Raw genomic sequence first — 12,830 nt, forward strand, 5'->3', positions numbered from 1 at the left:
CAGCCTCCACAACCACAGCAGCCGCAACCCCCACCCCTTGGTGGGTACGTGTTCTGGGGCTTCCTCAGTGCTTTGTAGACATTGGTTGTCTAATGCCTATCTTGGCCTACTTCCCTGCTGCTCAGGGAGAGGAGGAGCTTGTCCCTGGTCACACTGACTTTGTGGCGGGGCCTGCCCTCAGACCCCATTGGCTCCACTCTGTCTTTCTCTCCATTCCTGCCCAGGAGCCCCTGTGCCCAACACACACTTGGTTTCCTGTCTCTCCTTTCCCACCAGCCACTAATAGGTTTTCTGTCTCCACAGTTTTACTTTTTCCCGATGTCAAATGAATGGAATCCTACAGAATGTAGACCGTTGAGCCTGGCTTCTTTCACTTAGCATTTTGCATTTACAGCTCCTTGTGCTGCTGTGTGCACCAGCAGCTCGTCCCTCAAATGTGTGCACCATGTTGTTTACCCGTCCACCAGGTGGTGAGCATGTGGTTAATTCCAGTTGTTGGCGACTGTGAATAGAGCCTGCATCAAAGGGCCTGTATCAGCGCTTGGACCATTTTGCAGTCCCAGCGAAGTATGAGCTCCTGGTGCTCTGTATCTCACCAGCACGTGGTACCACCAGCTTTTTAGCCATTCTGATAGGTGTGTAGTGGTGTCTCATTATGGTTTTAATGTGCATTTCCTGATGACATATGATGTGCAGAATCTCTTCATAGGCTTTTTAGAAAAAAATTATTTGAGAGAGAGAGCATGCATGAGGTGCGGGGAGAGGAAGAGAAAATCTCAAGTAGACTCTGCTGAGCACAGAGCCTGATGCAGGGCTTGACCCTACGGCCGGGGATCATGACCTGAGCCCAAATCAAGAGTCAGACGCTCAACGGACTGTACCACCTGGGTGCTCCCAAAGCTCCCCCCACCATTTTTTTTGCCACTGTGTGTCTTCTTTGGGGAGGTGTCTGTTCACGTCTTTTGCACATTTATTTCTACAAGTGATTTATTGCCTTGTTGAGTTATAAGAGGTTTTTGTTTTTTTTTTATATTTTGGATAACAGTCCTTTATCAGATGTGTGTTTTGCCAGTATTTTTTCCCAGGCTGTGGCTCATCTTCTCATTTCTTAACCAAGTGGGGTTTTGACCTTTCTTTTTCTAGTCTTCCTCCATGAGACTTTGATATCACACATATGTTGCATATCTGTGTATGTACTATATGCATAACTGTGTTTTATACTGTTAGCCTTAAAACTCCCAGTTATTGTACCAGCAAAAGATGGATTTATTTGGGTATGGCAGAGGGTTGCAATCCAGATAAGCACGCTATGGCAGATCTAGGCAAGTGCAAGAAACACAGGACACAGGGACGGTACTGCTTGGAGAAGGAGGAAGTTGGGGGGGGGGTTGTTTTGAAGAAAGGTCCACTGGAAAAAAGCAGGGTTCCAGGTGATGAGGTTTCTCACTGGCTGAGCTGCTGGGGACGCAGTGAACATCTTTCCCTGGTGATTCTGTCCTGTGGAGTGTTCTGATGTTGGGGTTTCTAACTGACAGTTTTCGTGACGGGCACTGAGTGCTGGGCTCCCCATCTAGCCTCCCAACTCCACTGTAGTGAGGTTTCCCTTTATTAATTTTCACAATGCATACAAAAAGGTTTTTTGTCCCCTAACAAACAACCTTTGCCTCCTTGGGGCAGTGTTGCTGTTGTTGAGAATGTATGAGTTTATAGGTACCTTATGGGTTTGATGCTATTACAGAGACAGCTTTTTTTTTTAAGAGGTTTTATTTATTTATTTGAGAGAGGGAGAGAGAGCACAGAGGGAGAGGGAGAAGCAGACTCCCCGCTGAGCAGGGAGCCTGACGTGGGACTCGATCCCAGGACCCCGGGATCATGACCTGAGCCAAAGGCAGACGCTTAACGACTGAGCCACCCAGGCACCTCCCAAAAGATAGCTTTTAAAAATGTGCATTTTCTAATTGCTCCTGATATACTAATTAATGTTTGAGTTCACCACCATATTCAGAACACTGGAACTGTTAAGTTTTTAAACTGTACATATGTAGATAAGTGACTCCATTCAAACACCTCCTTCATTTTTTTTTGCCGCTGAATGTTGTCACTGGGACCATTCAGGTTTCACTAAGCTCCCAGCGGTGAGTGAGCCAGGGAGCTTCTGACCCAGCCCCTGCACAGCCCCCCACCAGCATCTTCCCTCTACAGGCCCTTCCAGTGGACCCCCCCAGTGCCCTCCATCTGCAGGCCACCCTCAGTGTGGCCCCCCATTGTGTGCCCCCCCCAGGGTGGCTCACCAGTGTGCAGCCCCCCTGCAGTGCACAGCACCCCCTCCCCCCACCCCTGCACTGCACAGCTCTCCTCCCAGTGTGCTCCCCGCCCAGTACCTGGGCCACCCTCAGTGCTTGCTCCTCAAGCTCGGTGAACTAGAGTCTTGTCTGCTCTTCACTGGTTTTTCTCAGGGTTCAGCCCCCGCTCTCATTTTGTTTCTTGCTGTTTTCTCTCCATGTCTGTCCTGGGTTTCTGATTTCAGGTGTTGTTTTTGCTTGCTTGCTTGAAGTACATTTCCAAGTGCTTTTTGAAGAGATGTGACACAGTCTAGGGTGGTGAGTTCTGGGCTTCTGCTAAGTGCTTGTTTGGGGCATGAGAATTTTTATCTCACATCCTTTGATTTGCATTTTGTATTTTCTTCTTATAGCAGTTTTGTATGGAGTTTGTCGATTTTTTTTTTCCTGTTCTTGGACTTTTTATAGATGGCTATTCTAGGTCAGAGGAGCTTTATTCTGTTAGTTTGTGAAATGTCGTTTCTTTCCGGGGTGGGGCAGGCGAGTGTCCCTGCTCCGTGTGCTGCCGTGCCCTGCCCTGTCTGGCTTCACTTTGCAGCCTGTCTATCCCTATAGCTGGTGAGTGGCCCACCAGGCCCTGCCCGGGAAGCTGGGTTTGCTCTCAGGGCGCTTTTGCCTGGTTTCTGTTGGGCCTTTGACTCCCTCGTGCCGTGGAGAGTCTTGACCTCACCCCTGCCCTCCGTGCCTATAGCCTTGTTGGAATGAGTACTTCTCTCTCTCCTTACAGGTGTTTTGAGGTCCATGATCTCCGTTTCACAGTAATGCTGAAAGCTGTGATCACACATCATTTTATTTGGGGTCCATATTGGTTTTGTGGTGTTTGGGGAGGATGGATCCCCGCATGACATTAGTTGTGCTTCTGTGACTTCTTCACATGTGGTCCTGTGTGCTTTAAACCTTAGATGGTATCCTGACTTCCGTAAACCACCGCAGTCCTGTTCAAGCCATAGAACCCATCTCCACGTCTGTCTACAAAAAACAGAGTTTTGTGCTTTCCCCCTTTTCTACTCAAGAAGGTATGTGATCTTTCACTTCTGTGAAATCCTTCAGTCAAGTTATACAATGTGGTTTCTTTGTTCACAAGCCATTTCTTGTTTCTGTTTCTACTAGAAATGTCAGGTTTGTCATTCCACATTGCTTCCCTGGATGAAAGTGGGGTTCTCAATGTGTGGGTGAGTAGGATGTGCCCAGGTGCTCACACACGGGGCAGCGCCGACTGAATGCATGGGCTCTCGGACCTGCCAGTTCTGTGGTAGTCCAGGCACTCATACGTGCCTGGTGGTCGGACGATGATATGCTTGGCTAAGACGCAAGCACCGAGGGCGATAGTGGACTGACTCGGAGGCTCCTGCAGGACTTCCTGGGGGAGCGAGGGGAGGGCGCTGGGGATGTGTTCTTGGGGCGCTCTCAGAGGACGCACTGAGGCTCTGGCCACTGGCCAGTCTGAGTGACGAGATGTGAAAAGAGGTCAAGGAAAGGGATTCATAACATTTAAAATACTAATTCTGAAGGTAATGATCAGTCTTTTTTCTGGAGCAGTTATATTTTTAGTACTGAATATAGAATGCTATCTTAATTAGAACTGCACTTCGCTTAGATTGTGTCCTGGTATATCCCTGACATGCATTAATACTCATTTCAATATTCTGTTTTTAGGTGGTTGTTGAATTACCAAAGGCAGATATTGCAGGCTCAGTAAGTGACTTAGGTAACTATTAAATAAAAAAAGTTAACTTAGTCAATGTTTTCTAGGGTGAATAGAGATTAAAGATACTGACAACCACTTTGAAAAATAAGTGAGTAGCTGCCTGAAAAATGAACATTAACGTTCTATATTGTATAACGGTAATCAACTGCTGAATAGACACGTCAGAGTGATTCAGGAATACTCCTTCCAGCTGATGATGTTTTCATTTCAGGAAGGGTTAATGAGTTCTGCTTCTGTCTGTATGCCATTCTCTTCTCTGTGTTCCTTCCATGCACTCAGGAGTCTGAGCGCTTGAACGCATGTTCATTGTGGGTGGTCTTCCCTTGGTCGGACTCCGGGGGCTCTCTGAGGTTGGAGTTGGCAGAGGCCTGCCACGGCCTCGCACGTCGGGGGGAGTGCAAGTGTTTACTGAATGGCCCTGGGCGTGCTAAGCAATAGAAATTGACAAGAGGCCCAAAGGGGGTTCCAGGCAGGGCTTTGCTGGGGCTTGTGCCCCAGCACTAGGGGGATGCACAAAGGGAGTCCTCAGGCTGCCTCCCCAGGAGGGGTTGGTGAGAGCTTTAAAGAAACTTTGATGGGAAAAGGGTGATGTCTAAAGATGTAGAGCAGGGATTTTTTGGGGGCTGGCACACTTAGCGGTCATGCTTCTTCATGCTCCTTCATACGCTACATGTCTAATTAGCTAGCATGTTAAATCCCCACCCCCGGGTGTGATTTTTAGTATGATAATGAGAGGGAAAGCTGGTGAAGGGTCAGCACTGTGGTCCATCTTGGCTCAGACCGGTTTGGTCTGGTTCTCACAGCCAAACTTCCCTTTTAGATGCTGGAGGGTGTCTGAACTGTAGTAAACTGGTCAAAAACTGGGTCTTGGGGGCTTGCTTATTGGGGGCTTGTGGCTTCTGGTGTCTGGCTTAGTTTCTGGCAGCACCTGTAAGCAGGGCTAGAAAACTGGGTGACGGTGGCGTGTGAGGACTTCTGGGTGAGGGACTGGAGTCCCGTCCCTGCTCCATCTCAGAAGTGTGAGTCAGCTCAAGCACTTTGCGATGCCGTGGCGTCCAGTGCTTCGCTCCCGCGAGGCCTGGGCATGGTGGACTCTTGAGTCTGTTCCTTGGGTCTGGCACTCCCTGACTCTGTCCTCACATCATTAGTCCAACTGCTTACTTTCCGGGGACCAGCCCCGTTCACCCTGTGTGTGTGAGGGGTGTGTCCGGCTGACACTTGTTCCTGCCGTCTGGAAACCAGAGGGTTAGAGATGGGGCACTTTGTGTCCATGGAGCAAGGGCTGCGTGCTTCGTGCTGGATGTCGGAGACAGTGCTCGGAGTACTGTGGACTCTAACTTTAATGAAGACAGGGCTGAATTATCTCACTGATTTCACGTGTACACATTTTTGAGGCAGAGTAACTATTTTCTCACTGTTTTCTTATAGCTTCCTCTCTGCTTCTTACGAAGCCATCATACTGAGTCCGTATTGAGCCTTTGGGGGGTCATAGATGCTTGGGTTGCTAGAGCAGGACAGCGTGGGAGGTGCTCACCCCTCCTCAGTGTGGCTTGATGGTGGGGCCGGACTCGGAGTTGGGCTCAGGGCTGACCCTGCCCTCACCCAGGCTGATGCCCTGGACCCAAGGATGTTGCAGCCTTCGAGCGCATCTTCAGGCTGCCTGTGTTGCTCACTTGAGCCATGACCAGGCCATTTTTTAGGAATTTTGGATGGTGGTGAGGAGTTAGAAAGTCTCTGTCCACAGTTAGTTCATAATCTGCCTGTGGAGATGAAATCATTTTGCATAAAAATACTTTGTAGTAATATGGAATAGTCACACAGAAGTTATTATAGGGCAGTGTGTATTTCATCATTAAGTGTTGTTATATAAAAACTCCTTTTATCTATAGGACCACTTACCCAAACTCTGACCTTGTTTCAGCTTTGCTTTTGGGAAAAGAGGGGCTGACACACACATACCAGTAGTCGGTGCTGGAAGAGCACGACCATTAAATGCCCGTGGGAGCGTTTGAGGTGTGTGTGTGTTACATGAGTGCTAACTCAAATCACGGCTACAGCTAATCACTCACCATCGATGAAGGGTTCTCAACAAACTGGGCCCTGTCTTGGGTGCCAGGGGAGCAAGGTGACAGGATGCTGGCTCTGCCCCAGGGAGTGTTGTCTTACATGGGGAGGTTGACACACCAGCCATGGCCATCGGTGATGTGACCGCTACTTCAGAAGATGTGCTTAGTAAGGGCTGTGGAGCCAGGGCAGGAAGACTTCCCAGGGGAGGCCATAACATTTGGGCCGAGACTTTCAGCACTGGAGTTCCTGCAGGAGGACAGTGTGCTGGGGAAAACGAGGGCAGTCTCAAGTCTGTGACAACATAGAATATTCTCCTGTCAGAGTTGTAACCTTGACAGAGCCCGTCACTATAATCAGTCACACTTCCTGCAAGTTGAATTTGTCTGTAGGGTTAGGGTCTCTATACTCCCAAGGGTCTAGGCAGTACCTTGCCCAGAATTTGGGTTTCAGTATGCATAAATTTTTAGTTCCCTCCTTTGCGGTAATTACAAAAAAAGGAGGAGGATATTGGGGGCAGACACAGGAGGCAAAGCCAGTGAATGGCAGAGAGGTCAGAGCTGTGGCCATAAGTGCTTCGGGAGTCCAGGGAAGGGGGTACCAGCGCCGAGGAGCGGGTGACCGCCGGGTGTGCCTCTGCCTTTGTAGGAGGGAGGTCCTCGGTGTTTCTGATGAGCATAAGACCACCAGTGGGCATTTACAGCAAACTATTCCTGTTGGGAACTTAAGGGGTTTTGGTTTTGTTTTGCTTAGTGTACTGCCATTTTTTTATTTTATCAGATCTAAAAATGTAAAGGCTTCTTGATTGGTTCCACAGTCCTTTTCTCATAGGGCAGTTTACACGAACCTCGCCTGCATTAGGGAGGGAACACTCTTTATGGGCCCACGATTTGGTGTCATTTCCTAACACAGATGTTTAAGCAATGAGAAATGATTCCAGGCAACTGTGATTAGATTTTGGTTTAACTTGTATTAAGAGGTGCATTTATTTATGGTTTTCCTATTTTTAGGTCTGATACCTGGAGGGAGGATAAAGCTGGTGCACAGTGCTGTAATTCAGCTGAGCGACAGGTAAGCCTGTGCAGTCTGAGTGAGAACGTTCTCTCCTCTCCCAAGACCGATTTCCCACAGAAGGAAATAACGTTAGGTAATTGCACATACAGAAAATGTGTGGTCGGGTGTGCATTGAAAAATCCAACTCCTCACACTGTATTTTTGCTCAATTAGTTTAATATTAATGAGTCAGTGTAATAAATAGTTACCACATATAGAGCTAACATTTTTTTCTTTGATTAAAATAATTTTTATCTTATAAATTGGTACTACAAAAACTTGACTATTTTTCAACCAGGTTTAATATAACTCTGAAGTTAAATAGGTAAGTTTCAGGAACCAGAAACATCAATATGAAAGTTTTATTCAGAAATTTCAATTTCTGCTTTTACTCGTATAACTTCATGTGATGTAAAAATTTTTATTAAATATACAAATATCGTTTGTGATACTTATATATTCCATGTAAATTTATTTCCGAAACATCTTTTTTCTTGTCGTTTATTGCAGTTGGGGGCTATCAGCATGTGATTTACCCTTGAAAAGTTTTTTATATTAGCGTGATTCTTCTTAGAATGCCTCTGGGTTATAGTAATGAATTTGTACCTGCTTTGAGATTTTAAGTCACCTTTAGTTGGTTTAAATATGATTACTACAGGGAATTCTTTATGTTTAAAGAAGTCAGCTAGTACCTTGTGACCCCTGGCCCTCACTGAATTTCCCCGTGGATTGGGGAGGTGGCAGCTGAGACGGGAGGTAGACAAGGAGCGTGCTCAGTCAGAGGGAGCAGCCCATGGGAGGCCCAGGGGCAGGAGCACCTGACCCCCCCTAGGAAACTGCCGGCAGGTTTGCTGTCGAGAGAGGTGGGAGTGAGTCTCTGGCCAGACCTCAGAGTGTTTGCTGTGCTGCAGGGTCCAGACGGCTCTCTTGCAGGGGGTAGGGAGCCAGTACAGGATTTTAAGGCAGAGAGTGGTGTGTCTTATTTGTGATTTAGAATGATCTGCTTGGCGACAGTGTGGGATTGGACAGAGGAAGGGAGACAGGAGGCTGTTGTAGGGTTGATTAGAAGGATAGGGTCTGAAGTATGGTGGCCATCTTGCATATGGAGGGGTTGATCTCAGTTAAAGGGGTGGAGTTTGGAGGAGTTGCCTCTCACCGGGGTGTCTGGCTTGGCTGCCAGGTGTACCGCACACAACATGAGGAACCGGAGCTAAGGGGGAGGAGACTGGGCTCGTGCTGCTTGTGGAGATGACCAGGAGGCAGCCAGCTCCACAGCAGAGATCTTTGCTGGAGGCACAGACTGAAGAGTCCTCAGCTGACCAGGGACATTTGCAGTCCTCAATGTGGGTATGAGAGACAGTGGCCAGATTCCCAACTTCTGGCAGAAGGGGCAGCCATGGACCCTTTCCTGTTACAAATACATACACTGTATAGCGTAAATACTAACAATAAACTAAATAGAGTTTTTCCGACAAAGAAGAGGACGGTGCCAGCCAGGAATGGAGCTTAGAGTTGGCGTGCAAGCCTTTGTGTGGTGTGGAGGCTTGGGTGTCAGTGTGGCTGTCACAGGCTTCTTGGCTGTGCGGGGCTCAGGCCATGCGACCAGTGACGCATCAGGCTTGCCTGACACTGGGGGCTAGAAGTGAGAGCCCTGTGCGGGATTTCTGAGTTCATGGCCCCTTCAGTGAGAGAGAAACTCAGGGATCCCCACCCCAACCCAGGAGAGACAATGGGGTGTGGGAGACTTGAAACCCTGAGCTCCCGGTAGGGGCTGGGATCCACAAGCTGAGGAGGTGGCATCAGAATCTCAGACCAGTGGCTCACCATCCAACACTGGAACAGCTGCCCGGTAGGCGGTGTTCGAAGGTGGAGGAGGAGGGTCCATCGAAGGATGGAGGCACTACTGAGGAGGCACTTTGAGACCAGGAAACAAAGCAGGCGGCTCCATCCAGTTTACTCAGCGTTTTATTCAGGGTATCTTACTGACAGGGAGGATTGAGCAGGTGACCATCCAGAGCTGTGCTCTGCAAAGTTCAGACCTTAGTGCACAGGTTTTATAGAGTAAGCGGATGTGCAGAGAGGCATTGCAGTAAGGTCAGAGGGTTCACATACACCTCAGAGGGTTCGTGTGCGCCTCATTGCAAGCTAACCCTTAATTAGATCTCATGGTGCCATCTGTGTCTCAGGAAGGGGGGGACCCTTTGTTATCTTTAACAAATTGGTGGAATGCCAAAGGAAGCCTCCCCTAGTCCTGGCCTCTAAGGTGTGTATATTACTTTCCAAGGGGCCTAGAACACGTAGCCCCGAGAGAGGACACGCACAAGATGAAGTCAGTATTGTCAGCACTCCTACGTGGGAGATGCTCCCATGAGATACGCTCCCAGGGCTCTTAGAAGAAGCAGTTCAGAAAGAAAAATTATAAAAACTGCAAGCCTGAAGAAACATTTACCACGGCACAATGAATGGGCTCAGCACAACAAGAACTTGGGATAATGGGACAATCTAAAAGACATTTCTAGAAAGAAATTGTCTCTGAAATTTAAAGTACGTGAATGGTTAAGTAGATTAGATGTAGCTAAAGAAAGAATTAGTGAACAGGAGACCAGAGCTGGAGGAATGTGTAGAGCTTAGGGAGCAGAAAAAGGAATGGGAAAAGAGCAACGAAGAGCCACAGAGGAAGGGTGAGACCAGCAGCTCCATGTCTGGGGACACCCAGTGAGGGGTAAATGTGTGAAGTGCCGTCAGCCCTCTGGCACCAAACAGTTCATCTGCTCATTTTGCTGTTTCTTTCCAGCCTTTCCCATAAAGGCTGTGAATTCTGGGGGGCCACACGAACCCTGAATGTGAAGTTTCTGCCTTCAGACCCTAGTCATTTCATTGTTGGCACAGACATGGTAAGTAAGAGTTTAAATCTCATTCTGTAACTCATTCTCCTTTCTTGGTTGTTTGGCAAATCTTCATTAAAGATTAACTTATTATTTGCTTTTATTATGATGCTGTGTAGTTGTTTCAAGAATAACTGCTTTTATCCAACCTCATGCCTAATCCTTTATATCACCATTGGTCTTCTCATTACCAGGGTCTTATAAGTCATGGCACCAGACAAGATTTGAGAGTATCTCCCAAATTGTACAAAGCCCAGCAACCTGGTATGAGACCAGTCCAAGTGAATGTGATCGATTTTTCACCATTTGGAGAACCAATATTCTTGGTAAGAAAGTCTGTTGTTAAAGCACCATTTCTGTTTGGGCGGCAAAACACTAGCAGTGATCTCTGGGGATTTCTTTAAAGTTGATCACTCACCAGCGCACATTGGTGCCAGTGGACTGCATGGGGCGAAGGTCCCCTCTGTGTAGCCTGTGCAGAGCATTCCATGTGGCTGTGGAATGGGTCTGAAATGTCTTTATCTTCACGTAATTTGGGTTTATGGGAAAGTTACAAGAACCTGCCCGTTGCATCACATCCTTTGCTCCGTGGCTCCACCCTCTCCCCCAGTCTGTGTGTGGGTGTCCACGCTTTCCTGTCTGACAGGAAGTTGCAGAAATGATATTTTATCCCTAAATAGTTTGGTGTTGGTTTCCTAAAAATAGGGTCATACTCCTGCAGCTGCAGTCCAGCCTTGACCAGTAGGAAGTTAGCACTGGAACAGCCCTGGCATCCAACGTGCGGGTCTGATCAATGACGGCCTGGTTTATACGCAAAATAACACCTGAGGTCACGAATCTCATTCAGTTCTGGGACAGTTCCTCAGACATTCTGAGGGGCTTAGGAGGCTCCTCAGTTTGATTCTGTGTGATGTTTCCTCATGATTAGATTCAGGTTTGCTCTGACCCGCATCTGCCAGTGGAGTCACTCCTTTCCCTGTCTGATTCCCATGTGTCTGTGGGGAGAGAAATGGTCACTCGGTCGGTGCCCCACACGCAGCTCCCAGCTCCCCCCGCCGGTCACTCGGTCTGGGCATCCATTGGCATGGCTTGCCTGCATCCGTTATTGGGGTGATAAGCAAATGGTGATTTCCTAGTCCTCCCCTTAGTTTTATGTTACTGGTTGGCTGTGCGCTGGTAGGAAGGCTTTCCCTTCTCTCGTGGGCAGGCACGCATGTGTGTATTTAGGACGTCAGGTGGACACATGGCTGTTGACTGTTGACTCTCCTTGTTGGGTCACGTCCTCTGCTGCTCAGACTGTCCTGGGGACACCCTTCAGGCTGGCTCTTGTGTTTTCTGACCTTTGCTTTCTGGTACAGCAAACTCCGGAATCAGCCATTTCTCCAAGGAGTCCTGGCTCCAGTCAGGAGAAAAGTACTGAGAAACCAAGATCTGGGCAGCAAGAAGTGCTCACCGGGCAGGACACAGCATCGATACCTGCTTTGATCTCTGTCTGCTTATCATAAAGCCGGTGCTCACTCACATCCTTAATGCCAGGGCAACCCTGGTTCCCTCCACCCACCCAGCAGGGGGAGACCTGGCTTCTCTTACCCGCGATGTACACTTATGTGCTCAATCCTTACCCGTGATGTACACTTACGTGCTCAATGCTAGAGTGCACAGAGCATTTTGTGGTTGCTAACTCATGCCTCTGCTCTTTTCGAGGAAGGATGTGAAGGATTAAATATATTGCGTTAAAAAGGAGTTAAGCTTCTCGAAGCTAAAAATTTGGGCTTTTACTTAACCAGCCAAGTTTTGTTTTATAAAAATTTCAATCCAAGGGGAATATATAACCGTATTATTGGTTCACATTTATGTAATCTTCTTAAAAAGGTGGGTTATTGATTTCTCTGGAGCCAATCTTAACAGCCTATGGTTGAATTAGCAATATTCAACTTTGTTAAAGATAAACGCCTGTTTATGTATTCACTGAATTCATTATTGGCCATTTGGGGAAGGGGAAGGGGGTTCCAAGTGTATCAGGATCTCCAGGGCGAATGCTCACCTTTGTAATTTGTGAGGACAGACCTAGTGCTCTGAAGAGTGTCCCTCATTGCTGAGACTGAGTGAAAAAGAAGAAAGAACGAGACCAACAATGTCCACCCCTGTCCCCAGGCTGGCTGTTCAGATGGAAGCATCAGGTTACACCAGCTGACGTCCGAGTGCCCTCTCCTTCAGTGGGACAGCAGCACCAACGGCCACGCGGTCACAGGCCTCCACTGGTCCTTGACCAGACCTGCCATGTTTCTGGCCCAGGATGACATGTCCTGTATTTATATCTGGGATCTGCTGGAAAGTGATCTGGGTCCTGTAGCCAAACAGCTCATCTCCCCAGACAGGTGAGTCTGATGATGTGCCCTCACAGGCAGTTCTCAGAAGCATCCTTGGTGATTTATGGGTAAGGTTGCTACACTTTAAACTGCGGTTATTTATGTTTAAATTTAAATACTTTTATATTTACATATTTAAGTAATATGTTGAAAACCACTAGAATATGTTATTTCATATTTAGGCCAGAATAGTCTGTGGATTAAAGAATTCACACTATACTATTTTCCCATGATTATCATCCTTTTTATTTATTTTTTCATTTATTTGAGATAGAGTGAGTGAGAGAGAGAGAGAGCACAAGCAGGGGGAGGGCAGAGGGAGAGGGAGAAGCAGGCTCCCCGCTGAGCAGGGAGCCCGACATGGGGCTCGATCCCAGGACCCTGGGATCATGACCTGAGCTGAAGGCAGACA

The 12,830-nt window shown here is 47.8% G+C and overlaps 1 protein-coding gene across 2 annotated transcripts in view; it reads left to right on the top strand.

Moving 5' to 3' along the window:
• DYNC2I1 (dynein 2 intermediate chain 1) overlaps positions 1–12,830 on the top strand; it is a 60,052-nt gene that overhangs the window by 41,779 nt on the left and 5,443 nt on the right. For both annotated transcript variants that reach the window (XM_073888923.1, XM_025859120.2), the window contains exons 18-24: positions 3,242–3,355; positions 3,450–3,511; positions 3,996–4,047; positions 7,122–7,182; positions 9,959–10,058; positions 10,244–10,375; positions 12,204–12,427. In XM_073888923.1, the coding sequence (XP_073745024.1) occupies positions 3,242–3,355; positions 3,450–3,511; positions 3,996–4,047; positions 7,122–7,182; positions 9,959–10,058; positions 10,244–10,375; positions 12,204–12,427 (745 nt within the window). The remainder of the gene's footprint in view (positions 1–3,241; positions 3,356–3,449; positions 3,512–3,995; positions 4,048–7,121; positions 7,183–9,958; positions 10,059–10,243; positions 10,376–12,203; positions 12,428–12,830) is intronic.

This window comes from Callorhinus ursinus, unplaced genomic scaffold, assembly GCF_003265705.2.
Source record: "Callorhinus ursinus isolate GAN/ISIS: 27379988/994484 unplaced genomic scaffold, GSC_fseal_2.0 scaffold99, whole genome shotgun sequence".
NCBI classification, from domain to species: domain Eukaryota; kingdom Metazoa; phylum Chordata; class Mammalia; order Carnivora; family Otariidae; genus Callorhinus; species Callorhinus ursinus.